Genomic DNA, 27,264 nt, shown 5'->3' with positions numbered 1-27,264 from the left:
CAAAGTTACGTCTTAGACCATTATATAATGTGATGTTCATAGTAAATCTTTCTTGTCTAGTTTATTTTTCAATTTGTTGCTGGAACCATCAGGGGACACTCAGGGAAGTGTTGATCCGATATTATAAATAGTCACTCAGAATTCCCCTAGGCATTAGTACTATAACTACTTTAGATGCTTATAGTTCTACTATAATACTCACTGTTTCAAATCCCATGTCTACTAGCTGCACAGTCGCTCCCAAATTGCGAATCCTCTCGGCAGTCATGTGCACCATTCTAATTAATTCTTCACGTAATTGTGGATCACTAGAATCGCTAGGAACAGCCAGCCAGTCTTTAAGACTCTGTGTAAAGAGAATTGTTTACTGGTCATAATATAAGCCATCCTTCACATTATGTCTTATATACTAATTTATAATGACGGAACTCAGTCCTGGATCTAGGGGGACAAAACTAACTTAGGGTTTTCATAAAACACATTGAGAATCGGCAAACAATGGAACATGTAATAGTCATTCGGACATCATGCACATAAGGTTGTATCATGGCTCCATTTGGTATAAAATCATAATGGGGTGCCCACAGAGGTGCATGGGGCATAATGATTCAATACAAATTTGACAAAAAAAATGTCCGACATATGTCAGGAAACAAATGTTGCTTTACAGCCTCTGTACAGCCTTCTGTTTGGCTTTTTATGTTAACTCTGAGTTTATTGACATTTTCAATATAAACAGACACAAATACACAAAGTATAGTCAGAGCACAGTGCAGAAACTGTTTGGCTTTTTAACTAGTGGAACAAACTGTTGTGACGTATGGAAATCTTTAGTGCTGTCCATGGCTATGTTTGCCTTGCTTAGGCTAGATTCACACTTCCGTCCATGCTTTGTTCAAAGAGCTCCATCAGACATTCTGTTTATTTTGCAAGATCTGGGCAACATAAAAACACTGCAATAACACAATAACACTAAATAAACAGTTTCCTGACAGACCCCATTGAAGTCAGTGGGAACTGCCGGGTATCTGCCTGCATCCCTGTTCTTGAAGGGACCATCTAGCTACTCACTGTTAGGCAAAAAAAAATAATTTAAGTCTATGAGGTCTTTCCAGATATTTATATGGCATAGCAGAGTATTGTAAACTTTGAAATATGCAAAGAGCATATGTAAATAAAGTTAGTAAGCCATTCTACCATGAATACTCTGTACAAGTAGAATGACCATATAAAAGGTGTCAAGTGTATTTATGCCTGGATGAAAACATGTTTATTGTAAGACTACAATTAATTATAAATATCCACATAGCCGGTGTGAACTAACACCAAAAATGTCCGAACATGCCCCATGTGAATATGGCCTAATTCCCTAATCAATTAGTTAAAGGGGTCACACAGGATCAGGTGGAGAAAAAATTCCTTTCCGAAACCTTGCTACTTCTCTTCACAGGTTATCTGGCTTTATTTGAGCTGAGCTTTATTAACAAACACAACCCATCCAAAAGTGTGCCACTGTTTCCTGAAGAAAGCAATCACTGTTTTATCTGATCCTGTACTACTCCTTTAAATACGAAGAATGTCTACCTATCTTTAGTGCAATCCCAGCCCTAGAGCTCCCTCTCATATCAAGGTTAATAATGTATCACTGAATGAAACGTCACTACCCATACCACATCAGCCCTAGGGTATTCACTGCCCCATTATAATCTCCTACTCTTTGATTCAATAACATGCACTGGTCACACACTTCTCTGATACTTATTTCTGGGATCTAACATGTAACATTCATCCCATAAGATAATGATGTCCATATCACTTTACCTGAACAAAGTCATCTTGGTGAGCATCAATGTAAAGGAAAAGGTCTTCAACTAATTTCTCAGAAGCATTGGCTCCCAACGGCAGCATGATGATCTGGAGGAAGAGGATCTGCAAAGAACGCGTAGTATATCTCTGTAAGGTTACATGGGTGACCGATTAGGTGTTAATGTTACTGTATGTGGAGAAGGAAAGCCAGGTCAGATGATTAGAACTTTGCTTTGTGTGCAGTGTTTATCAGCTGAAAACAGCTCTTTGTTCCGGCCGTCAGATGATTGCATAATGTCATGGTTCCCTTGAGGCTTACCACAGACATACAAAACATGGGCTGCCCTGCTATTACCGCTTATTATCATATGAATAAAGCCTTTCTAAATCTGTTTTACATCTTACTTTGCAGTTTCTTGGTTCATATTGTGCAAGAACAACACTGCTGTACAATCCTTTTTTTTTCTTTCAAGTCAGCAGCACTATCAACTATATTAAATCAATTACGCAAACGTCATTGCCAGTGAGTAGCATAATACTTAGTACACCCCCTGCTCAACGGTGTAGTTTCTGGGCCCCAGTGAGGATTCTTCAGCAGGGCTCCTAAACTTACCTTATTACATTGGTATGCAAAAAAAGAGGAGCCCATGGAGCCTCATTTAAGAGTCTCAAAACACAGGACTAGCCAGATATCCCTCCAGGAAGGACCCAGCCAAGAAGTGGCTCCCGTAAGGAAACTTCCCGGAGGGATATCTGGCTAGTCCTGTGTTTTGAGACTCTTAAATGAGGCTCCACAGGCTCTTCTTTTGCATATTCATGTTTCCCAGGGAGCAATGCACCTAGGATTTTACTGTATTTAGCGCTTTAACCAGCAGCGTTATCTTTGGCTGGTCTCTCTGAGATCAGTGATCTGTTTCTCTTATTAAATTGATACCTTTTTTTCTGTGCCAGGGGGGCATTTGGGCCCATTAGCACCCAAGTGCAACTGATACCTTTGCACCCCCTAAAAGGCAAATATCAAAAAGGTAGAGTATTGCCTGACAAAGGCTCAAATCCCGGTTAGGAATATTCAGGAAACAGAGAAAAAATCTTTAAAAAAATATATAGCTGTAAACAGATATGCCCATTGCCTATGGTGCACCTAAGCCAGTCTAATATACAGTGTCATATCTAGCAGCATATCTGTTGCATATATGGCTTTACTGGGTTGTAGGTAAAATATATTTACTCCTATTGGCTATTGGTCATAGTGGAACTTACAATTTAAAGCTGGTGTATAGAATTATATTTTAACTGATATAAGAAACCGTGTTAATACAAATAAATTCCTAATTCCTGTCCCTAGCCAGAAGATCCCTGTAAACAAAGCCAACATTAAGTATAATTTCCTAGAAATCCAATTACTGTAAATGTGTTTACATATTTAAAATTATTATGCAGATTGGATGTTAGTGTCATATAAATGTATTTTTTTTCCCAATTAAACTTATGGATGTATTGTATATCTGGACTCGGATCGCTGATCAAACACCTATGATAATTAGTTCTCCAGGTGAGCCCAATTAAAGGAAATCTACGTAAGAATAACGTTCCACATTATTGGGCAGCCACAGGTTTGAAGCAATAGGGGAAAGAAAAGCATCTCTCTGTGTCTAACGCCTTGGACAAGGTATAAAAACATTAGTTATTTCATGAAAACATAAGCACGATCATCGTACCGTGAAGAGATTTGTGGCTAATACAGAGCACAGACGGGTTTGTGCAGATAAAGGCAGAATGAGGAAGGTTTCAGCCAGACAATATCGTCGGATTAAGAGAGCTGCTGCTAAAATGCAATTACAAAATAGCAAACAGATATTTGATGTTCTTCGTGTCACCCTCAGAGGCACTGCAGTGGATCCATGCTGCCCCAAAATGCCTGAAAACTAGTATTTGATGTTGTTGGTGCCTCTAGAGTCCCGCAAACTTGAAGGTGTAGGATTCTCCAGAGGCTTGCAGTTGTGTATAAACCTACTATTTGGCCACCCCTAACCAGTGCTCACCAGCGGAAACGGTTGCTGTGGGCCCAGACATAAAGACTCATTTTCAAACAGTCTTGTTTACTGATGCCGTGCAGCACTGGGTTGTCCAGATGGATGGAGTAGTGGATGGGTGGCAGAGTCATATTTTGGTCTGGAATCATGAAGAGAGGGTCTTTAAACATCTTTAGGGTCCCTGAAGTTGTAAGTGACCTTGGACGAGTAATTAGAGTTTTGCTCAAAATGGCTTCTTCAGGGTTAAGTGACAAGAGATATTAGTGTGGTCATAGGTGGGTAGTTACATAAATAGGAACACACATTTGTTGTCACTTAACCCTGGAAGAAGCCATTTTGAGCGAAACATGGGTCGGGTATAGTTGGGGTCCTTTTCTCTATGTGGATATATTACTCTTTGGATATCTGGGCTGCTTTTTGTACCCAGTTTGAGTAAACTCTGCTACTTACCTGCATGAGTGCACAGAGACTTTTTATGCAATGTGGTATGATTAGAGACCTCTAGTTGTGTTCCTTTACTAATCTTAAATTACACATTTCTCCTACCACTTTGGTGTCACATACAGCTTCTTCAGATTGGAAGTTCCCAACCTGTTTTACTATTTATGTGAGCTGCTGTTTTCCGTCTATGTGTGCTTTTAAAGCATGGCATAATAAAATTGATCCATTTTTCCTATATGTCCTTTTTAGGGTTCAATATAGATTAGATATAGTATAGATTTGGAGAAGGATTGGTAGGTAAGGTTTGTTTGCTGATGACACAAAAGTGTGCAACAGGGTTGATATTGCTGTAGGTGTTAGTAATATAAAAAAAAAATTATTATATATATTTCACTTTACTAGATAAGTGGTCAACACAGTGTATATTTTACACCTTTTGATAAATCTACCCCTTTGTCTATTATATATAGAAACTGCGACCAGCTCCTTGGATGAGTTTTAGTTCTGTTGATGATCATATATATTTCATATGTTGAATAATCATTAATAATTTAGGCAGTTTTCACATGTTGCAGTGAAGCTACGTTTTTGCTTCAAATGACCAAATGAAAAGATCACAGTATACATGATGATAGTAAATGTTCTACCAGTTTTAAAAATTGCATCAAAATGTGATGGTACTGTCAAAAAACCCAGATACACCGATTGCCGCGCCGGGATCAGCGTCCTTGCAACGCTGAGCCCCAGCCGGCTCAGTAGAAGGGATCTCCCCTCCGCGATCCCTTCTGAGACAGCTGATGTAAACAGGTCTCTCACTGACTTTTTTTGCAACATTGCAGCATCTTTGCAATGCTGGGAGGCTTAAAGTGACACTGTCAACCCATTTTTTCATTATGACTTCTCTACACAGGTGTAAAGGGTAAATTTTGCAGTTTTAATACCTTATGTTATATCATGTCAGGGTGCTTGTTCCAGTAAAAAGTGATAGTTTATCATCTGCAGATTGTGCTACCTGGGCGTGGCTTCCTGTCCACTGTGCCACTTAGCCCCACCCACATCGCCACCATAGGTCTCGCCCCATTATGTCATTGGCACATAGGCCCCGTCCCCCATTGGTATGCGCCAGCATAGAGGAGGTGGGGCCTAGACCTTTAGGCCAGCCCATTCCAATGGGCGTCGAAAGGGTGGGGCCTAGACGGCTATGGTGTCTCAGAGGGGCAAGGCCTACTGCACAGTTGTGGGCGGGGCTAAGTGGCCCTGCAGCTGTGGAGCCTCGCCGAGGTGGCACAATCTGCAGATGATAAATGATCACTTTTATATACATTCATTTTTTTGTTGTTGTTATCATGCTGTAAAACAAAGCTGTACTTACCAGAAATCCAGGTCCAGGCAGATTTTCTGACTTGTGCTGGTTGTAAAAAACAGACTTAGCACAGGTATTCCAACCAGTACAGAGGGCTGAGATGGCCTAGGATACACAGGACTTCCTGTTTTCTGACTCTTTGAGATATATATATATATATATATATATATATATTGTAAATTGCAAACTTGCTTTATATCACATCTACTGTTGATTTAGATTTTGAAAGTTGTAACAACAGTGACACTTTAATCTCAGGTCAGGTTGCTAATGAACTCACTGTGATTAGCCCTCCCTGTATTACAAAGAAGCTACAATGTTACAGATAAAGCCAGGGAGGTGTTTACATCAGCTGTCTCATGGGAGGAGGAGGGGGGTGGGGCAGAGAGAAAGGCTCACACAAAGATTTTTGCGTTTTCAGCAGAAAGCAGCAGCTGAGAACTGGGGAAAGAAATTGTTAGTCTCACCATGGGAAGCAACATATCAAAGGTTATGTTTGAGTGAATTTCCCTGTATAGCTGGAAACTATACTAAATAATGTCTTACCTCGTATGTGACTTACAGTTTATTTTAGATCAGATGTTCCTTTCCCTTGTAAGCAGGTCAGCTGTATGCTGCATTTAAAAACAGGATACATCCACCTAACTGGTTATTCCAGTTATATGTGTACCGTAAGAACATCTGACTTCCAGGCTATGTTCCCATTCAGTTGTTGATCCTTTTATGAGGCTTATTTTAGTCAGTATTTTTTACACAAACTAGAGGTGAAATGAAAACTAAACAATTTACTGTGTGACTCACTTTAAATCTGCCTGTGGAGAAAAATTACTGTAAAGAGGTTCTAAATGTAAATAAATAACCAAAACAAATGTATAAAATACATGATTGCGAATTGTGAGTACATTTAGTACCCCAGTGGGATGAACATACATTTACAGTAAAGAATCACTGCAAACAGCGAAGAATCCTGACCAAATATTATGCAAAAATGAAGAAGAGTGCCGCACAAAAGAGGGCATTGAAGGTATACTACAAATGAGAGTATATGGGCGAGAAGAAAGCAGAGAAAGGCACTAGATGGTAGGAATAGACAGGCAGATAACTCATCAGAACAGATGGTTAGTGAAAGACCTCCTTACCTAATTCTCCACAGCAGTGAACACCAGGGTGTCGTTTTTTTCTTTGAGAATGCTCATGTTCTTGGCAAAGAGAATTCCTGGAATGTTTTACAATCTCTGTGTGATATATGGAGCAGCCTACAATTGTCACAAAGTTGTTATAATCCCTCTACACAGCACAATCATGTCTGACCTTGTACTGAGCAGTAAAATCAGGCTAGTCGGAGACACAATAAAATGATAGTTCCTGGTAACCTTAAAGTGAGTCTGCTATCTGCTATTCACCTCATTTTCCTCTCCAGCCATTACACTGAATTCTCCCCCCTGTGCCAGTCACTGCACTGGTTGCCCATTAAGTCCAGAATTCAGTTTAAACTCTTCACCCTCACCCATAAAGCTCTCCACAACTCTGCCCCTCCATACATCTCCTCCCTCATCTCCACCTACCATCATTCCCGTGCTCTACATTCTGCTAATGATCTCACACTAACATCTTCCATAATCAGAACCTCACACCCCCGCCTCCTCTCCCGACTTCTCTCGCGCTGCACCAGTTCTCTGGAATGCCCTACCAAAAGACCTCAGACTTATTTCCAACACCCACAGTTTCAAGCGTGCCCTAAAGACCCATCTCTTCAGGCGCGCTTATAACATTCCCTAATCTTGTTCCCCCTTCTGTTGTCTTCTTACTTTCTACTATATCTTTGACGTTTCCTTGCACTTTATACGTTTTACCTGTAACAAAGAGTGAAACTGGCTTGTCCAGCTCCTATGTACAATGGCTGGACTAGGGGCAAATAAAGCACTTGTGCCTCATGTCACCCCCAGTTCATAGTAGGTACACTCTTGCTAGCAGGTCTCGTATTTATGATGTTTTTTAAATTTATTCTAACTCAATTTTATCATATGTAATTGTAACCTCTTTACTGTGTGTAAAAAAAAAAGTGCTGCGGAATCTGTTGGAGCTATACAAATAAATATTATTATTACTATTAGTCACCTACCAAACAGCTAAGACTCGAAGTATAGCGTCACATCTAGTTTTTTATTCACGTAGGATTTGCACATCCTTTACATAAAAAAAATAAAATATGTAGATGCACAATATGACATATCCCTTGATTTCTATAGCATATGCTCAAAGTGTTTCCTTTGTTTATACCTTTTGCCTATAATTTGTTTTTTCCTTTTTTTTTCTTAGTAGAAATGGACGCAAGACATATACATATTTTTTAACACTGCCGTCTATGGGCGATGTATGAATGATGTATGCATCCGATATGTCAAAAGAAAGTAGACATATGGTAAAGAAGTAGATGCATTTTGTAACTTCTTTTACTGGATATGTTGACATATACTGCTACTGTAAAGAAAAATATGAGAACCTAGCCTTAGATAGCGGTTAGGCCAAGGAGATACATGGCATCCTTCATATATTTGTGCTTGCTTCCAGAACGTAAAAAAAAATGCTTTTATTTTCTGGTGTAAAATTTTAAAGCGGCACTATCAGCAGGTTCTTCCCAGAGAACCTGCTGATATGCCGCAGTAGCAGAGTAGATCAATGTTAATTACGTTCTTCTGCTCCCTCGCATTGTTTACTAAATCGCTAATTGCTCTAATGCAAATTAGTTGCTTAAGAGCATTTGGGGCGTTGCCGGCAGGCACCGAGCACCACAGCACACTGCCCAGCCCGCCTCCTCCCGTGCCGCGCCACTATGCATATTCATATATGCATACAGGGTCGGACTGGGCCACCGGGGAGCCGGGGGATCCCCCGGTGGGCCCCACCCCCTCCTCCCTCTTGCAGGGCCCTTCCCCTAAGCCAGAGAGGGGCCTCCCCTTTGGAAGCTGCCTGGTATCGGGAGCTCCCACACTGCTGGGTGAGTTAACCACCGTATCAGGGCCCGTTCTTTCTGTAATCATGGGCCCTCCCCTCCCCCTGCTCACCTGACTCCTTACATCTGCTCCCATCCTCAGCGCTGCCCTCTTCCTGCCTGTCACAAGATGCCGAGAGCAGCAGCAGCAGGGCCCCTCTGTCCCCCCTCCCCTCTGCAATCACGTGACTCTCCTGTTGCTATGTGTGCAGTCGGTGCACAGGAGATGGGGAGAGGCTGCAGGCTGCCCGGCCTGGCTGGGAGAAGAGAAGATGGAGACTGAGACTGAAGCTTCCTGCCCTGCTGAACATGTGAGTGTGTGTGTATATACGTCTATCTGTCATCAGTGTGTGTCTGTACATGTGTCATGCGTTTATGCATGTGAGTGATATATGTGTGTGTGTGTTTTCTATCATGTATATAGTGTATATTATGTAATGTAGTTCTATAGATAGTTTATATGTGTAATCTGCATGCTTTTGTATCTGTGTATCCATGTTGGTGAGTCTGTGTGTGTTAGTATGATTAGATGTATATATGTAAGGTGTGTTGTGTCTGCATGTTTGTGTATGGCTGCAGTATGTCTATTTGAGTATATATGTATACAGTGTGTATGGCTGCAGTATGTCTATTTGTGTATATATGTATACAGTGTGTATGTCTGCAGTATGTCTATTTGTGTATATATGTATACAGTATGTATGTCTGCAGTATGTCTATTTGTGTATATATGTATACAGTGTGTGTGTCTGCAGTATGTCTATTTGTGTATATATGTATACAGTATGTATGTCTGCAGTATGTCTATTTGTGTATATATGTATACAGTATGTATGTCTGCAGTATGTCTATTTGTGTATATATGTATACCGTGTGTATGTCTCCAGTATGTCTATTTGTGTATATATGTATACAGTGTGTATGTCTCCAGTATGTCTATTTGTGTATATATATATACTGTATGTATGTGATGAGAAGTTCACACTTTGGAGGTCCAGTTGTGCCGGAGATCCGTGAGGCTTGGGCTCTGATCAGCTGAGGATTCTCACATCAAAGATGATAGGTGTTGTAGTTGATATAACAGTAAGACTTTAATCAATGGATGATGTGTTTCATCAAATGAGATCATCAGATCTATTGAGGATTCCCTTAGAAACACATTATCCATTGATTTGTCTTACTCCTACGTCTACTACAACTCCTATCATCTGTGATGTGAGAATCCTGACTCAGCTGATCAGCGCCCAAGCCTCACGGATCTCCTGCACAACTGGAACTTCTTCTCAACTATTGTATTGACTCAAAAATAAAGATATAAGCAGCAGACACAAGTGGGATAATGCCCCCCTCACCAGACTGCACCCCCTCTGGAGCAGCAGCAGTATTAGTGATAGGTAGGATAATGCCCCCCTCATCTGACTGCACCCCCTCCGCAGCAGCAGTATTAGTGATAGGTAGGATAATACCCCCTCACCAGACTACACCCCCTCCGGAGCAGCAGCAGAGGCTGCACTAAAGTAGTAAAAATTCTTGTGATTTTATTCACACTCTCTAGCGCGATGTTTCGTTTTAGCTCTGAGAAAGGCAAAACATTGCACAAGAGGGAGTGAATAAAGTCACAAGATTTTTGACTACTTTGGTGCTGTCTTCGCTGCTGAATTATTGTACCAAGTCTCCTGGTTCTGTTGAAAGGGCTGCAAGCGGCATCAAGGTGTGCAAACCACCGCTAAAGTGACTGGCGGTATTGGGCTTGTAGCATGACCGCCCAAGGTGAGCAGCAAGTTTAGCCACTTACACACATTTGTTCTGCAGTAATACGCTATGTGCGCCGCATGGTGTTCTCTCTCTTCTACTAGTAGATGTATAAAATGGCAGATTACATCCTAAAGCCAGGTTTACACGCTGACCACTGATATGCCTTTCAAGATGGTCCTTTAAAGTCTTATTCTAGCCCAACACCTTATGGTGAGGCTAGAATAAACAGTCATGGGTCTCCTCTGCTGGAGATTGTAATAGAGGAGCAGACTAGATGGTCATTTTTTCCTTCATCTTCTGAGGCTGTGTTCACACATGACATTTTTTATGTGTTTTTACAGCAATATTGTTGGAATTTCATTAAAGTTTCTACATAAATGGTGCAGTTTTACCACAATTGCATAAATCAGTAACAACTGTATAAGTGACTGGCAGTGCACTAGCATTGCTGGTCACATACACAGCTCTATGCAAAGTCGCTGTACTAACGTGAAAGGTTTGGCGCTGATTATGTCTTTATATATTGGGTGGGCCCCAAGAATCAATTTCCCTGGTGGGCCAAGGTACCCCAGTCCGACACTGTATGCATAGTGGGCTCTATGTACAGTGGCTGCGCAGGGAAGATATCCTGTTGGAGACAGGCTGCTTCCCGCGCATGCGCGAGTTCTCTGGGCCGTCGCCGATCCTCCCGGAGGTCACTCAAGACGTAAGTATAAGTCTATGTTTGTCTGTGAATGTGTGTGATTGAAGTGATTGTTTTTTTTTTGCAAATTGTACGAATGAGAGTGAGTGGTAGAGTGTGCCTGTTAAGAGAGTGTGGATGATGGGAGTGTGCATGATGAGAGCGTGCATGGTGTGGATGATGGGAGTGTGCATGATGAGAGTGAGCATGGTGTGGATGATGAGAGTGAGCAAGATGAGAGTGAGCATGGTGTGGATGATGAGAGTGAGCATGGTGCGGATGATGAGAGTGAGCATGGTGCGGATGATGAGAGTGTGGATGGTGTGCATGATGAGAGTGTGCATGGTATGGATGATGAGAGTGTGCATGGTGTGGATGATGGGAGTGTGCATGATGAGAGTGAGCATGGTGTGGATGATGAGAGTGAGCAAGATGAGAGTGAGCATGGTGTGGATGATGAGAGTGAGCATGGTGTGGATGATGAGAGTGTGGATGGTGTGCATGATGAGAGTGTGCATGGTATGGATGATGAGAGTGTGCATGGTGTGGATCATGGAAGTGTGCAGCGGATCGCTGGCACTTTTACAAGGGCTAAATATTATCCAGATGAGCGTTTCTACAAATGCTCATGGTGTGGATGATGAGAGTGTGCATGGTGTGGATGATGGGAGTGAGTATTGTATGCATGATGGGTCCACACAATGCTCACACTCATCATCCACACCATGCACACTCCCATCATCCACGCCATGCACACTCCCATCATCCACACTCTCTCAACAGGCACACACTGCCACTCACTCTCATTCATACAATTTGCAAAAAAAAACAAAACAATCACTTCAATCACACACATTCACAGCCAAACAGACTTATACTTACGTCTTCAGTGACCTCCGGGAGGATTGGTGGCGGCCCGGAGGAATTGCGCATGCGCAGAAAGCATCCCGTCTCCGAGGGACATCTTCCCTGTGCAGCCGCCATACATAGAGCCCACTATGCATATATAAATATGCATAGTGGGCAGGACAGGAGGAGGCGGGCTAGGCAGTGCGCGGTAGTGCTCGGGGCCTGCCGGCAACGCCCCAAATCCTCTTAAGCAACTAATTTGCATAACAGCAATTAGCGATTTAATAATGCGTGGGAGCAGAGGAACGTAATTAATATCAATCTACTACTGAGGTTCTTTGCTACTGCGGCATATCAGCAGGTTCTCTGGGAAGAACTTGCTGATAGTGCCGGTTTAAAGCAACTCTGTACCCACAATTTGCTCCCCCCTAACCACTTGTACCTTCGGATAGCTGCTTTTAAACCAAGATCTGTCCTGGGGTCTGTTCAGCATGTGATATTGTCCTAACAAAAACTACTTTTAAACCACACCCTGTGTCAAATTGGCGTGGTCTAGAGCAGTGATTTTCAACCTTTTTTGAGCCACGGCACACTTTTTATACTTAAAAAATCCCAGGGCACACCACCAACCAAAATGGCACAAAATGACACTAAAACAGTACATATTATACATATAGTTAATAATATAGATTCTAAATGTATTTATACTCACTCAGTGTGAAACCTGGGCCTGTTTTCTTCTCCCCCCTGTGCTTCTCTCCTGTGCTTCTCTCCACCATACTTCTCCCCCCTACTTCTCTCCTGTGCTTCTCTCCACCATACTTCTCCCCCTGCTTCTCTCCTGTGCTTCTCTCCACCATACTTCTCCCCCCTGCTTCTCTCCACCATGCTTCTCTCATGTGCTTTCCTCCTGTGCTTCTCCCCACCATACTTCTGCACCACACCGTGGGTGGGGGGGACACGGGGAAGGGGGCCATTCACTTACATAACACACATTACAAAGTTGTAAAACTTTGTAATGTGTGTTATTTAGTGAATAATTTTTAAACTCCGCACTACCCCTTTAACGGTCTAACACATGTGCATTGTTTAGACAGTAAAGAGGGTGGGGAGGAAGGACAGGGAGGCAGTTCAAGTCTAATGCACAGACACTCTAGGCCACGCTATTTTGACACAGGGCTGCAAGTTTGATGTTGTTTTTTAGGACAATTACTGCATCACCTGCCGAGCGGACCCCAGAACAGATCTTGGGTTAAAAACAGCTATCTAAGGGTACAAGCAGTTTGTTGGGGGCAGATTGTGGGTACAGAGTCGCTTTAAGGCCTTGCTCCCTCTCTCATCCTTGTCTCTGTTTAAAGGGAATGTGTCACAAAGTAAAAAAAATAAAATAAAAATGATAAAATTGAATTTGGTTTTTTTGTTAATTTGTAAGTGTTTTTTTTTTTTTTTTACATGTAAGGAAATATGAAAAATTAACTATCTAATTTTCCATATTTCCCAGTAATGGCCCCTAGGGGGAGCTCCAGCAGAAAAACTGCTGGTAAAAGTTACCTGCTATACGGCTGTGCTGAAAAAAGAGGCAGTCTCTGCTCAACTGCTGTGACATCATCACCTCCCTCCTCTTTTCATAAAGGAACAAAGAGGGGAAAGGTGATATTATGTGTACTGCTGGGCAGCGCCATTTTGTTGTTGTCTGCACAGAAGTACACATACAACAGACGTGTCTCACAGGTAGAGTATATATATATATATATATATATATATATATATATATATATATATATATATATATATTTATATATATATATACCTTCTCTACCTGTGCTATGTGTGACACTGCGGTGTATTATGAAGGGCTCACTATATATATATATATATATATATATATATATATATATATATATATATATAAAAGCCCTTCATAATACACCGCAGTGTCACACATAGCACAGGTAGAGAAGGTATATATATATATATAAATATATATATATATATATATATATATATATATATATACACACACACAAAGAGATCTATAGCACGTCCTTCAGTGAAAAAAATCGAAGTGAAGCACTACATATACAGAGTGCACTCCATTGTGGAACTATGTGTGTATATATATATATATGGCTCCTGCATGTATGTGTGTGTATCTATCTATCTATCTCCTGTATGTATCTAAATCTGTGTGTGTGTGTATATATATATATATATTTATTTATTTACACACACACAGGAGAGTACCGGCTATTGCTCTCTGGTGTATATGGGGGCTAATTGTACCAATTAAAAAAGAGTAGGAGAGACACTTTGCTCTGCCAAATGCAGCCACCTGAGTGAGACAAGAGTTGCTGGCTGTAATAAGCCACTGTAACTCCTTTGCTGCAGTCACTGATTGGTTACAATATTCCTGTCTGTGCAGATGTATCTATTGCAGTGTAACAAATAGTTGCCAATAGTTCTGGATAACAGTAACTTCTGTCCTGGGAGCTGATTGTTTGGTTTATTCCTATATAATCACTGTGGGGGATAATACATGTATGTACTGGTAACTTATCTGGCTTGGACCCGACAATAACTCCCAGCATACACATGCAATATCCTCCACAGTGATTATATAACTATAGGGGAATCCACCAAACACATCATCAGCTCCAATGATAGGAGTTACAGTTAATCATTACAACTTGTAATTTACAACAAATTGCTTTGCTATGGACATAAGAGATCTGTGTTATTACCTGAGCTCCTCCTGCAGCTGTAGATTGTCGGATCCCCAGTGCAGCAACTGCCCGATCAGGACACTCAGTTCCCTGCCCTGTACTCAGTTATTGTGGGGTCAGTCACATAAGCTGAGTACAGGGCAGGGAGCTGAGCCAAAGTGAGTGCTCTGATCGGGCAGTGGCTGCACTGGGGATCCGACGATTTACAGCTGCAGGAGGAGCTCAGGTAATAACACAGAACACTGTACTGTATAAGACTCCCACTGAGGGGGCAGCAGCACATATATGGAGGAGAGCAGGGGCACATAGCAAGAGGGGCAGGGGACAGCAGCAGTATATAGAAAGGAGGGAGAAGCGGCATACAGACAGGAGGGAGGGAGAAGCGCCATACAGACAGGAGGGAGGGAGGAGGGAGAAGCGGCATACAGGAGGGAGGGAGAAGCGGCATACAGACAGATGGGAGAAGCGGCATACAGGAGGGAGGGAGAAGCGCCATACAGACAGATGGGAGAAGCGCCATACAGACAGGAGGGAGGGAGAAGCGCCATACAGACAGGAGGGAGAAGCGCCATACAGGAGGGAGGGAGAAGCGCCATACAGGAGGGAGGGAGAAGCGCAATACAGACAGGAGGGAGAAGCGCCATACAGGAGGGAGGGAGAAGCGGCATACAGGAGGGAGGGAGAAGCGCCATACAGACAGGAGGGAGAAGCGCCATACAGACAGGAGGGAGAAGCGCCATACAGACAGGAGGGAGGGAGAAGCGTCATACAGGAGGGAGGGAGAAGCGGCATACAGGAGGGAGGGAGAAGCGCCATACAGGAGGGAGGGAGAAGCGCCATACAGACAGGAGGGAGGGAGAAGCGGCATACAGGAGGGAGGGAGAAGCGGCATACAGGAGGGAGGGAGAAGCGGCATACAGGAGGGAGGGAGAAGCGGCATACAGGAGGGAGGGAGAAGCGCCATACAGACAGGAGGGAGGGAGAAGCGGCATACAGACAGGAGGGAGAAGCGGCATACAGGAGGGAGAAGCGGCATACAGGAGGGAGAAGCGCCATACAGACAGGAGGGAGGGAGAAGCGGCATACAGGAGGGAGGGAGAAGCGCCATACAGACAGGAGGGAGGGAGAAGCGGCATACAGACAGGAGGGAGAAGCGGCATACAGGAGGGAGAAGCGGCATACAGGAGGGAGAAGCGCCATACAGACAGGAGGGAGGGAGAAGCGGCATACAGGAGGGAGGGAGAAGCGGCATACAGACAGGAGGGAGAAGCGCCATACAGGAGGGAGAAGCACCATACAGACAGATGGGAGAAGCGGCATACAGGAGGGAGGGAGAAGCGGCATACAGACAGATGGGAGAAGCGGCATACAGGAGGGAGGGAGAAGCGCCATACAGACAGATGGGAGAAGCGGCATACAGGAGGGAGGGAGAAGCGCCATACAGACAGATGGGAGAAGCGCCATACAGGAGGGAGGGAGAAGCGCCATACAGACAGATGGGAGAAGCGGCATACAGGAGGGAGGGAGAAGCGCCATACAGACAGATGGGAGAAGCGGCATACAGGAGGGGGGGAGAAGCGCCATACAGGAGGGAGAAGCGGCATACAGACAGGAGGGAGGGAGAAGCGCCATACAGACAGATGGGAGAAGCGGCATACAGACAGGAGGGAGAAGCGGCATACAGACAGGAGGGAGAAGCGGCATACAGACAGGAGGGAGAAGCGCCATACAGGAGGGAGAAGCACCATACAGACAGATGGGAGAAGCGGCATACAGGAGGGAGGGAGAAGCGGCATACAGGAGGGAGGGAAAAGCGCCATACAGGAGGGAGGGAGAAGCGCCATACAGACAGATGGGAGAAGCGGCATACAGGAGGGAGGGAGAAGCGCCATACAGACAGATGGGAGAAGCGGCATACAGACAGATGGGAGAAGCGGCATACAGACAGATGGGAGAAGCGGCATACAGACAGATGGGAGAAGCGGCATACAGACAGGAGGGAGGGAGAAGCGGCATATATACAGGAGGGAGAAGCTGCATACAGATCGGGGAGAGCAGCAGCAGGTATACAGATCAGGGAGGGCAGCGGCATACAGACGGGGGGAGCAGCGATATACAGATCGGGGGAGCAGCGGTATACAGATCGGGGACAGCAGCAGTATACAGATCGGGGAGAGCAGCAGTATACAGATCGGGGAGAGCAGCGGCATACAGACAGGAGAGCAACGGCATACAGACAGGGGAGCAGCGGTATACAGATCGGGGAGAGCAGCGGCATACAGACGGGGGGAGCAGGGGGAACACAGACCGAGGCAGCAGCGGCACACAGACAAGCAACAAGTTCAGGGAGTTAGTACAGAGAAGGACCATAAAACCAGGGACTTATGGTGAAGAAGCAGCAGCAAGCAAGCCGGAAACCACAGTTCAAGTAACTTTCAGCCACTCTCAGTACTTTTCACAGTACTTCCAGGAACAGGCTCCTCTAAAATGGTGCCATCGCCCTCCCCTAGCTGTGTACTACGCATGCCTTTGAATATGCCTAGCACACAGCTCATGAAGCACAATGTAAGTAAACGGGACGGACTCCGTCCCGTTCACTTCAATGTTATGTGTGTGCCGTACAGCATCTGTGTAAGTGTCGTGCAAAGACACCATACACAAATGCTATTCAACATGGCAGCCCCCTGTGGCCAGCATCACAAGGTTATAAAACATTGATACTACAGGCAAAAAAAAAAAAAAAAATACCAAACCACTTATTTTTTATAATTACATTTAAAGGAAAAAGAAAAAAAAAAGTGACACTATCCCTTTAAATCCCAGTTAGCTTCCGATGCTGGGCCCTGATTCTAAAGTTTGTTCCAGCTTTGTGCATACAAATTGTGAGATTTCGAAAGCAGGCCTCATCTGTCAACTGGCTGTCTGTAACGCCTGGAGTAGTGGATCCACTGGACCGTCACTAGTGATGGCACTAACCTCACCAGGGAGCGGAGTCTAAGGGGCCGCTGGTTTTCACCAGAGCCCGCCGCAAGGCGGGATGGACTTGCTGCGGCAGGCGACCCCCAGGTCGCTACCCCTGGCTTGGTTGCTAGTGACGGCAGGCGAGGCGTGGCAGGAGCAGTAGGCAGGAGATGGTGCTGGCAGAGGTCTGTAGGCGTAACCGCGGGTGACAGGTGGAACACAGGAGCAATAGTGTAACAGAGGAGCAGGAACCAGGAACAAGGACTAGGGACCAGGTAGCGGACAGGAATCAGGAACAAGGACTAGGGACCAGGTAGCGGACAGGAATCAGGAACAACAGGGAGCTGGGCCAAACGCTATGGGAAGCATGTAGAGGCTCCAACACCTGGAAGGGGGCAGGGCTGGAACTTATAGGGGAGTGATTGACATACAAGCCAATTAGGAGCGCACTGCTCCTTTAAATCTGAGACGGCCGGGGCGCGCTCCCCGCCTCCTAGGCCGCGTGCGCCCCGGCTGTCTCAGATTTAAAGGAGCAGTGCGCTCCTAATTGGCTTGTATGTCAATAGCACAGCGACGGTAGACAGAGATAAGGGTGCCCAACGGGTGTAGGTTGTAGGTGCTTCTCACGGACGGGTTAGTAACCCCAATATATAGTAATAGAAAACTCCGTAGCACTCTTTTCATGCAAAATTTTTTAACAGTTTATTTGACAGCGTGATGGGAACAAAGCCAGGCATATACACAATAGTGGTGCAAAGTAGAAAAAATGTTTAGATTTAGGCGACTGATGACGTTTCGACCCTGCCAGGGTCTTTTTCAACGTCGCGGTAGGTAGTTTGAGCAGGAGCGCTCCTGGCGTTCTCCTGTGCGTGTCAAGCGCTTGACACGCACAGGAGAACGCCAGGAGCGCTCCTGCTCAAACTACCTACCGCGACGTTGAAAAAGACCCTGGCAGGGTCGAAACGTCATCAGTCGCCTAAATCTAAACATTTTTTCTACTTTGCACCACTATTGTGTATATGCCTGGCTTTGTTCCCATCACGCTGTCAAATAAACTGTTAAAAAATTTTGCATGAAAAGAGTGCTACGGAGTTTTCTATTACTTAATAGCACAGCGACGGACAGGAGCGCGGTGAGGCGCCCCCGGGGCCGAAGCAACAGCAGCGCCGGGTCCCTGCATATGGACACCGGCTGCTGCAGAAGTGGGAGAGAGGGTGCGGCGGCGGTCCGGAGCACGGGACGCCGCCGTGGCCCTAACACTGTCAATCAAGCAGGGATAGGGATGTGAGGAGGCATTACTGTCCTCTGTACCTCAGGGGCTTGGAAAAGCCTATTTGAGAGAATAAAAGCATTTTTTTACATTATGGAGGCACAGATGGATAGAAGAACAGTATCATGTGTTTCCTTACCACTTAACAGTGTCAGTAGTTTGGAACTTGAATTGCAGATGACACATTCACTTTAATCAGAAAAACATTGGGTTAAAGATAAAGATACTGTCACAAGAAGGAGTTTACAGCACTCTGTTCTTCAACGGATCGCTGGCACTTTTACAAGGCCTGAATATTATCCAGATGGGTGTTTCTACGAATGCTAATTGCTGATATTCAGCCAGGGACCTACTGCAGGACCCCCAGGCTTGCCATCAAAGTACTTCCTGTTGAATCTTGATGGAGGAAGGGATAGCAGTAAAAGCAAAATATGCTGCACTACAGAAGTTTAACAAGATTACTATTAGAATATAATGTTAACTTGCCCAACTTGGTAAATGCTATAAAAATAAAATAGCCAGTGCCACAATTGTTTTTTATCACTTCACCTACCTAAAATCAGAAGCGGAATACACAGTGATCAAAAATTTGTAACTAACAATAATACCAACCCAAAACTACAGATTACCCTGCAAAAAACAAGATCTTACAATTTATTTCACAGAAAACAATCCACAATAACAAAGTTATGGTTCGTGAAAGGCATTGATGAAAAAAACTAAAACTGGCTGTGTCCTTACGGTTCTTGGAAGGCAATGATAGAAAAAAAACAAAACTAAAACTGGCTGTGTCCTTATGGTTCTTGAAAGGCAATGATAAAAAAAAAAAAAAAAAAAAAACTGGCTATGTTCTTATGGTTCTTGGAAGGCAATGATTAAAAAAAAAAAATTGGCTGTGGCAAGGAGTAAAGGCCCTACTACACAAAGCGACTTTCGGCCAATATCAGCAGTTGCGGCTGATAATCGCTGCATGTAATACAAGACAGCGATCAGCCGACATGCACGGTGTCGCTAATTGTTGTTTTTCAACAGGCTGAAACACAAACGATCAGCCTAGCAACAATCTGCTGCCGTTGCTATGCTGCCGTCTCCTATGGGCTGCCCGGACAATATGACGATCACCCGGCAGCTCACCCGCTCGCTGTCGGCACATGTAATAGTGCTGGAAGCAACCGGAAAACGAGAGCAGGCAAGCACTGATGATTAATGATAAATGATCGCAAACAAGATTATCGTTAACCTGAAATCGTTCACTATATTACACAGAATGATAGTCATTAGTTACAATCGTTATAACAATCAATACAACGATCGTTTACTCTATCTGATGTCAGCAAAAGAATGAACGATGTGCAGTAAGGATCCATTTACACAGAAAGATTATCTGCCAAAGATTTGAAGCCAAAGCCAGGAACAGACTAATCAGGAAAGCCAGAGATTTCTCCTCTTTTCAAATCCATTCCTGGCTTTGGCTTCAAATCTTTGGCAGATAATCTGTCAGATAATCTTTCTCTGTAAATGGACCCTTATACTGAACAATTACCGAACGATTAACGATGATTTTAGGGGTCAGATCTAAATCAGTGATCAATGATACACAAACAAGTTTTTATTTGTTGCCCTAAATTACACAGGACAATTATCACTTAAATTCAAACAATATAACGATTTATGGCACCATAATCTCCCCATGAAATAGGACCCTAAGTCAATTGAACAATTTTTCTCAGAGACATGTTTACTAAAGTTGATTGAATTCAGAAATGTTACGTTTTCCCAGCTAATAGAAGACATATATAGTATATTATAAAGAGAGGCAGTAGTAGATCCTTACCATAGAGACTGAGCAGTGCAGGAAAGTGGGTTGCATCATTTTCCCTGGCATTTCTAATTGTGTTTCTTTACCAATTGCAACAGTGAGTGTCGGATTTCTCTAGTTCCTCCAATAAAGCCCCGTCTGCCGCTATATGCACAGTAGAGTACTTAACCACTCAGCGCCTGACATGACAGAATAAAAATAGATGTATGGAAATCGAGACGTTAACTAATACATGTAAAGTGACTTCGAAATACCAACTGACTGCATCAAGGACTCTGATTTCAGACTGATTTTCTGACAATTACAGGTAAAAAATTTTGGGCAGAATGAGAAAAATAAGATTTAAGATTTCAGATTTAATAACACATATTCATAAAGTAGAATTGGTTGTTAATATGAATACTCAGATTATTTCTCTATTTGCTCCTAATCATTTGGGTTTACCAAATAATGGCCCCATCTATGACCAAGAGTATTATAGAAGCAGCAGAATAAGCTATAAAATACATTTCCAAATTATAATTCCTATACAATACATAGTTAATGATATACACTCATATCTAATAATAATACAGGCGGCCATTGATAATGTACTGTAATATTCATTGAGAATAGCCCAGATCACACAGCTTTATATCAGCCTGTAGGTACCTGAACAATGCTCTACATGCAGATCCTTGAAGTGGATGGAGATGTGGAATATCTTCTATTCATTTGGTCACAGTGTTATCACAGAAGTATTCCCCGCTGTGGATGACATATCATGCTGTGTGCTCTGACCTTCCCTGAGTGTTACCCAGCTGTTATTGGCTGGGCTTAGAAGACCTTGCCTTCAGTAACACTGACTATCTCAACCCCCTGAAGGGTTTAGGAGGGAGAGTGAGGCTTGTTCTAGATTTCTTCCCCAGATTAGAGAGAATTCCTGACAAGGTAAAAGACTGGAATACATAGATTTTAATTTACTGAGGGGAAAGGTCACAGTGAAGGTCTGGTTTAATCAATTTAAAGTGTATATTATAGAACAAAATACAATTGTTAAAAAGTAAGAACATTCCATGCAAAAGTCTTTATTTTTAACCCCTACTATCGATAGGGGATAACACTTCGATGAGAATATACCTTTACACTTAACACCCAGATTTGATACTTACAGTAGGTTGTGTGTATTAACTTTATTCATATAAAAGTGATAATAATAATAATAATATCACCTGTACACTATTTGGTGTGGTAAAATCATTAAACACAGAATCCTCGTTATATTCCAACTATTCTTATTTGGGGAATACAGTGCTAATATTATATTCTGATCTGAAACATTTGGAAGCTCAGGGCACAATATGGTCTTTAGGTGAGTGTATGAAAGCTATCTAAGCTATTGGCTCTTAGAGATAACAGCACAGCCACAGCAAACACCAAAGGAGTTCTAAATGGGTATCACCAATGTGAATTTATAAAGTAGAAAGTAGTCACACTCTGTATTACATAGTCATGTAATGTAGCCTAACAAGTATAAAGCAAAGAAGAAACCACTGGCTTAGTTCCCTATTCTTGTAACAACCAGATGTTAATGTGGCTAAACCCATAATTACGCCAACTAATGCTGCGTTTACACAGAACGATTATCGTGCGAATTTGCACAATAACGATTGAATTAGAACGATAATCGTATGTGTAAACGCAACGAACGATCAAACGGCGAGCAAGAAATCGTTCCTTTTGATCTTTGAACATGTTCTTTAATCGTCGTTCGTAAAAAATTAGCAGATTGTTCCGTGTAAACCGTCATTCACTGATTTTACCTAAGTGCGAGATAGGCTTAAGCAATCGCAAAACGTTTTCAAAACTATTTTTCCGTACGATATATCCTTCCGTCTAAACGCTGATCGTTATAAAAGAAAAATCGTTACTTCGAAGTCGTTAATCGTACGATCGGTGAATTATCGCTCCGTGTAAACCCGGCATAAATCCCTCCCATTGTTGACAGCTCATTGTCTAGGTTACAGACCACCACTCTGCTCTAAAAGCAGTGGTCAGGCTGATATATGTCAGATGAAATAAATATTGAAATTACACATATATTTCCCCTAAACAACTTAACAAAGCAATAAATGCATCAAATATAATGTTTATTAGTCTATCCACAAAACAACCCCCTAAAAGCAAATCAAGATACAGGTGTGAGGTCCCATTCACCCACATATAATACCATCACAGTACATAAATAGTCAGGCTAGTAAGTAAAGATAAAACAATATATGCAACTATAAATAACAATAAAGTGCACCAGTATATAGCACTGATGTCCCAGCCCCTGTTTAAAGCATTCTAACAATAAATGGTGTAAGTGGTACACAATATAAGCGATTAATGGCTGGAGGGAAGGGAATTGTCACTTAAGTTGCTTTATATGAGGACAAGGAGGACCCCACCTCAGACGCTGTAGCTTCACCGGCTTCCTTGGGAGGTTGCGGACTACCACTCTGCTTTAAAGCAGTGGTCAAACTGACATACACTCACCGGCCACTTTATTAGGTACACCATGCTAGTAACGGGTTGGACCCCCTTTTGCCTTCAGAACTGCCTCAATTCTTCGTGGCATAGATACAACAAGGTGCTGGAAGCATTCCTCAGAGATTTTGGTCCATATTGACATGATGGCATCACACAGTTGCCGCAGATTTGTCGGCTGCACATCCATGATGCGAATCTCCCGTTCCACCACATCCCAAAGATGCTCTATTGGATTGAGATCTGGTGACTGTGGAGGCCATTTGAGTACAGTGAACTCATTGTCATGTTCAAGAAACCAGTCTGAGATGATTCTAGCTTTATGACATGGCGCATTATCCTGCTGAAAGTAGCCATCAGATGTTGGGTACATTGTGGTCATAAAGGGATGGACATGGTCAGCAACAATACTCAGGTAGGCTGTGGCGTTGCAACGATGCTAAATTGGTAACAAGGGGCCCAAAGAGTGCCAAGAAAATATTCCCCACACCATGACACCACCACCACCAGCCTGAACCGTTGACACAAGGCAGGATGGATCCATGCTTTCATGCTGTTGACGCCAAATTCTGACCCTACCATCCGAATGTCGCAGCAGAAATCGAGACTCATCAGACCAGGAAACATTTTTCCAATCTTCTACTGTCCAATTTCGATGAGCTTGTGCAAATTGTAGCCTCAGTTTCCTGTTCTTGGCTGAAAGGAGTGGCACCCGGTGTGGTCTTCTGCTGCTGTAGCCCATCTGCCTCAAAGTTCGACGTACTGTCTACCTTGGTTGTAACGGTTGGCTATTTGAGTCACTGTTGCCTTTCTATCAGCTCGAACCAGTCTGCCCATTCTCCTCTGACCTCTGGCATCAACAAGGCATTTCCGCCCACAGAACTGCCACTCACTGGATGTTTTTTCTTTTTCGGACCATTCTCTGTAAACCCTAGAGATGGTTGTGCGTGAAAATCCCAGTAGATCAGCAGTTTCTGAAATACTCAGACCAGCCGTTCTGGCACCAACAACCATGCCACGTTCAAAGGCACTCAAATTACCTTTCTTCCCCATACTGATGCTCGGTTTGAACTGCAGGAGATTGTCTTGACCATGTCTACATGCCTAAATGCACTGAGTTGCCGCCATGTGATTGGCTAATTAGAAATTAAGTGGTAACGTGCAGTTGGACAGGTGTACCTAATAAAGTGGCTGGTGAGTTTATATACAGCATGTGAAATAATGTTGAACATGTCACCACTTTTCTAAGTAAATATATTTCTAAAGGTGCTATTATCAGGAAATTCTTACCAGATGTCGGTAACAACGCATCCAATCCACCACACAGGCAAAAAAAAAACCATCAAACCATACATATCTATAATTTATGTGTGATAATAAGAAATGACAGAGAAAAAGTTTTTTTTTTTTTTTTGCAAACTTATATTTTATTTTCAAAATTTTCCAAATAACACATGAGCAGATTACAGCCACAGTAAAGATATAAGGTAAGCCCCTCTTTACAGCTGGTTCCAGTAACAGTAATAAGTATATAATGCTCTGCTGAACAACAACAAAATCCAACTCAATCACCAAAATGGAATGCCCCTCTTAACTCCCCCCTCCCCCCGTCTTATCCCAACAACCCCCCCCCCCCCCCCCAACTCGCAGGAATAAGGTCCCACACACTCCAAAGCTACCAGCAAATTAGTCTCGGATTTTGAGGGCCCCCAGTGTACCCGCTATATCTGCTTTGAGGTACCATGTAGTATTGCGAAAAGGGAACATTACTTTTCTAATCTCCGTTTGATCCAAAAAGGTCACTGTAAATGTTCTCCTCTTTTTAAAAAATGATTTCGCCCTTTGTTCCCTGGCTGGTTCAGCGTCCAACTGATCCATGTAGCGTTTCATCTGAGTAAGGACAGACTAGAGAAAAAGTTTTGAACACATGAAGTAAGAGAGAGGTGCAAAAAGCCATGGAAAGGCATTATACCATAGAAATCTATCAGTAATTAGGATACAATCCTGCCACTTGGACTCATTACCAAGGTGCCACACAAGAAACATCTCATGATATGTAAAACCAGTGAGCTGTCTCAAGACCGTTACACCTTATTGTTGCAAAACCTACTAATGGCAATGGGTACAGAGGAATTTCTAAACTGCTAAAGGTTCCAGTGAGCACTATTGGGGCTACAATCCAGAGGGAAAAGAACATTATTTCACTATGAACCATCCATAGCCAGCTGCTCTCTGCAAGATTTTAGACAGAGGAGTAAAAAGAATTATCAGAAGAGCTGTCCAAGAGCCAAGGACTATCTGTGGAGATCTAAAGAAAGAGCTGGAATAAGGAGGTACAATTGTTTCAAAGATAACAATAAGTAATGCACTCAACCTCCATGGCCTGTATGCACACTCACCATGCAAGACTCCATAGCTAAACAAAAAGAATATTCAAGTGTATTTACAGTTCACTCAACAACATTTAGACAAGTCTGTGAAATACTGAGAAAACACAGTCTGATCAGATGAGACAAAATTGAACTCTTTGGGTGCCATAATACACACAATGTTTGGAAGCCAAAAGACACTGCGTATCACCCCAAATAACACCATACCAACAGACAAGTTTGCAGGTGGGAACATCATGGTGTGGGGCTGTTTTTCTCACACACGGTACTAGCAAACTCCTGGCAATGTACTGGGACAGTCTTGACTTCTGCTATTATCTACCAGGATGATGAAGATGAAACAAGGGTAGACAGTTTAGCAAGACAACGATCCCAAACACACAGCAAAAACTTTCAATTGATTTCAGAGAAAGTAAAGCTGCTACAATGGCCCAGCCAATCATCTGACCTGAATCCAATAGAAAATAATGAAAGAACTAAAGCTCAGAGTTCATAGAAGAAGCCCCTTCAGCCTTTAGGATTTGAAGAATGTGTGAGAGATTGAGCCAAAACCCCACCTGAGCAATGCATGCCGCTGGTTTCTCCATACAGGAGGCGTCTTGAAGCTGTCATCACCAACAAACGCTTTTGTATTTCAGTAAGCATGTGATGTTTAATACTATTGCCCTGTGTCATTTCTCATTATTACCCATAACTAATTTATGGACATTTGCGGTTTTATTTCTTTGCCTGTGTGGTTTGGATGGGTTATTACTGACATCTGGGGAGAATTTCCTGTCAATAGGAGCTTGAGAGATGTATTTACTTAGAAAATTGATGACACGTTCAATTCTTCACCTGCTGTAGATAGACAGATAGATAGATAGATATTAAAAAAGATAATTCAGCAGCACTCCATGGATGAGATGGTGCCAGCGGATCTTGCTTTGACCAAAGGCTGGAGTTAATATAGGAAGAGATAATCCACAGCACTCGTTGGTAGTGAAAAAAGCTGGTGAATTTATTCCAAGTGAAAAATATTCATTCCAAACAAAGTGTGCTCAAAAAGCAAGGTGCAGCATACAAAAGAAAAACCGGAGCAACGCTTTAGCGAACAACCTTCGCCATTTTCAAGCACGGTCAGTGAACATGTGAATCAGCTTTAAATACAAGTGTAACAAAAAAGCAAGACATTCTATTGGTTTGCAGCAGTGTCCATCAAGTATTAACTCCGTCGTGTCCTGGTGAGTCCATGTGAAATCTAAGGAGTAGATATACATAAAAACACTACTCATATCCCCTCGAGTGAATAGCAAACGTGATAAAGGGGCTTGTAAATGATAAAGTCATTCTATACAGAAAATTACTGTTAAATAAAGTCCTCATAGTGTATAGACAAGACCTGAGCTCAGATCATCAGTTGAGCAAGATGGTAATGAATGCATGAATAGAACACTCCTAGCAGACAGCTGATAACACACAGACGCATAGTGTGAACAGATACAGATTTGTGGCTGTGCTTTGCTGTACCTAGTCGGGCACCAATGGAACGGCTCCATCACTGAAGTCACTCCTCTGGTTGGGAATCCACTCGCTCGAACCACATGGGGAAAAAACGCCTGCAGTGTGCATAGCGTCATCCCACCACCCGTACTTATCCCCTCCGGGTGTTACCGCAGCGTCGCTTTGC

At 43.1% G+C, this 27,264-nt stretch overlaps 1 protein-coding gene across 4 annotated transcripts in view; it reads right to left on the bottom strand.

Moving 5' to 3' along the window:
* The window catches only part of CNDP1 (carnosine dipeptidase 1), a 50,277-nt gene extending 28,828 nt beyond the window's left edge, over nucleotides 1-21,449 (bottom strand). Inside the window, exons 1-4 of one of the 4 annotated variants that reach the window (XM_069957859.1) lie at nucleotides 21,346-21,449; nucleotides 20,710-20,873; nucleotides 1,822-1,929; nucleotides 203-346 (exon numbers count right to left, since the gene is read on the bottom strand). In XM_069957859.1, coding sequence (XP_069813960.1) covers nucleotides 203-346; nucleotides 1,822-1,929; nucleotides 20,710-20,760 — 303 coding nt within the window. In that variant the 5' untranslated portion in view covers nucleotides 20,761-20,873; nucleotides 21,346-21,449. Of the gene's footprint in view, nucleotides 1-202; nucleotides 347-1,821; nucleotides 1,930-6,782; nucleotides 7,062-8,708; nucleotides 8,748-20,709; nucleotides 20,874-21,345 lie in introns of those variants that run through there. The other 3 variants (XM_069957856.1, XM_069957857.1, XM_069957858.1) reach the window with 3 other exon arrangements.
* Between the last annotated feature and the right edge of the window lie 5,815 nt (nucleotides 21,450-27,264).

The sequence above is a fragment of the Dendropsophus ebraccatus genome, chromosome 2 (assembly GCF_027789765.1).
Source record: "Dendropsophus ebraccatus isolate aDenEbr1 chromosome 2, aDenEbr1.pat, whole genome shotgun sequence".
In the NCBI taxonomy this organism is placed as follows: domain Eukaryota; kingdom Metazoa; phylum Chordata; class Amphibia; order Anura; family Hylidae; genus Dendropsophus; species Dendropsophus ebraccatus.
The sequence above is the reverse complement of the archived record's forward strand: the minus strand, read 5'-3'. Positions and strand labels throughout refer to the sequence as shown.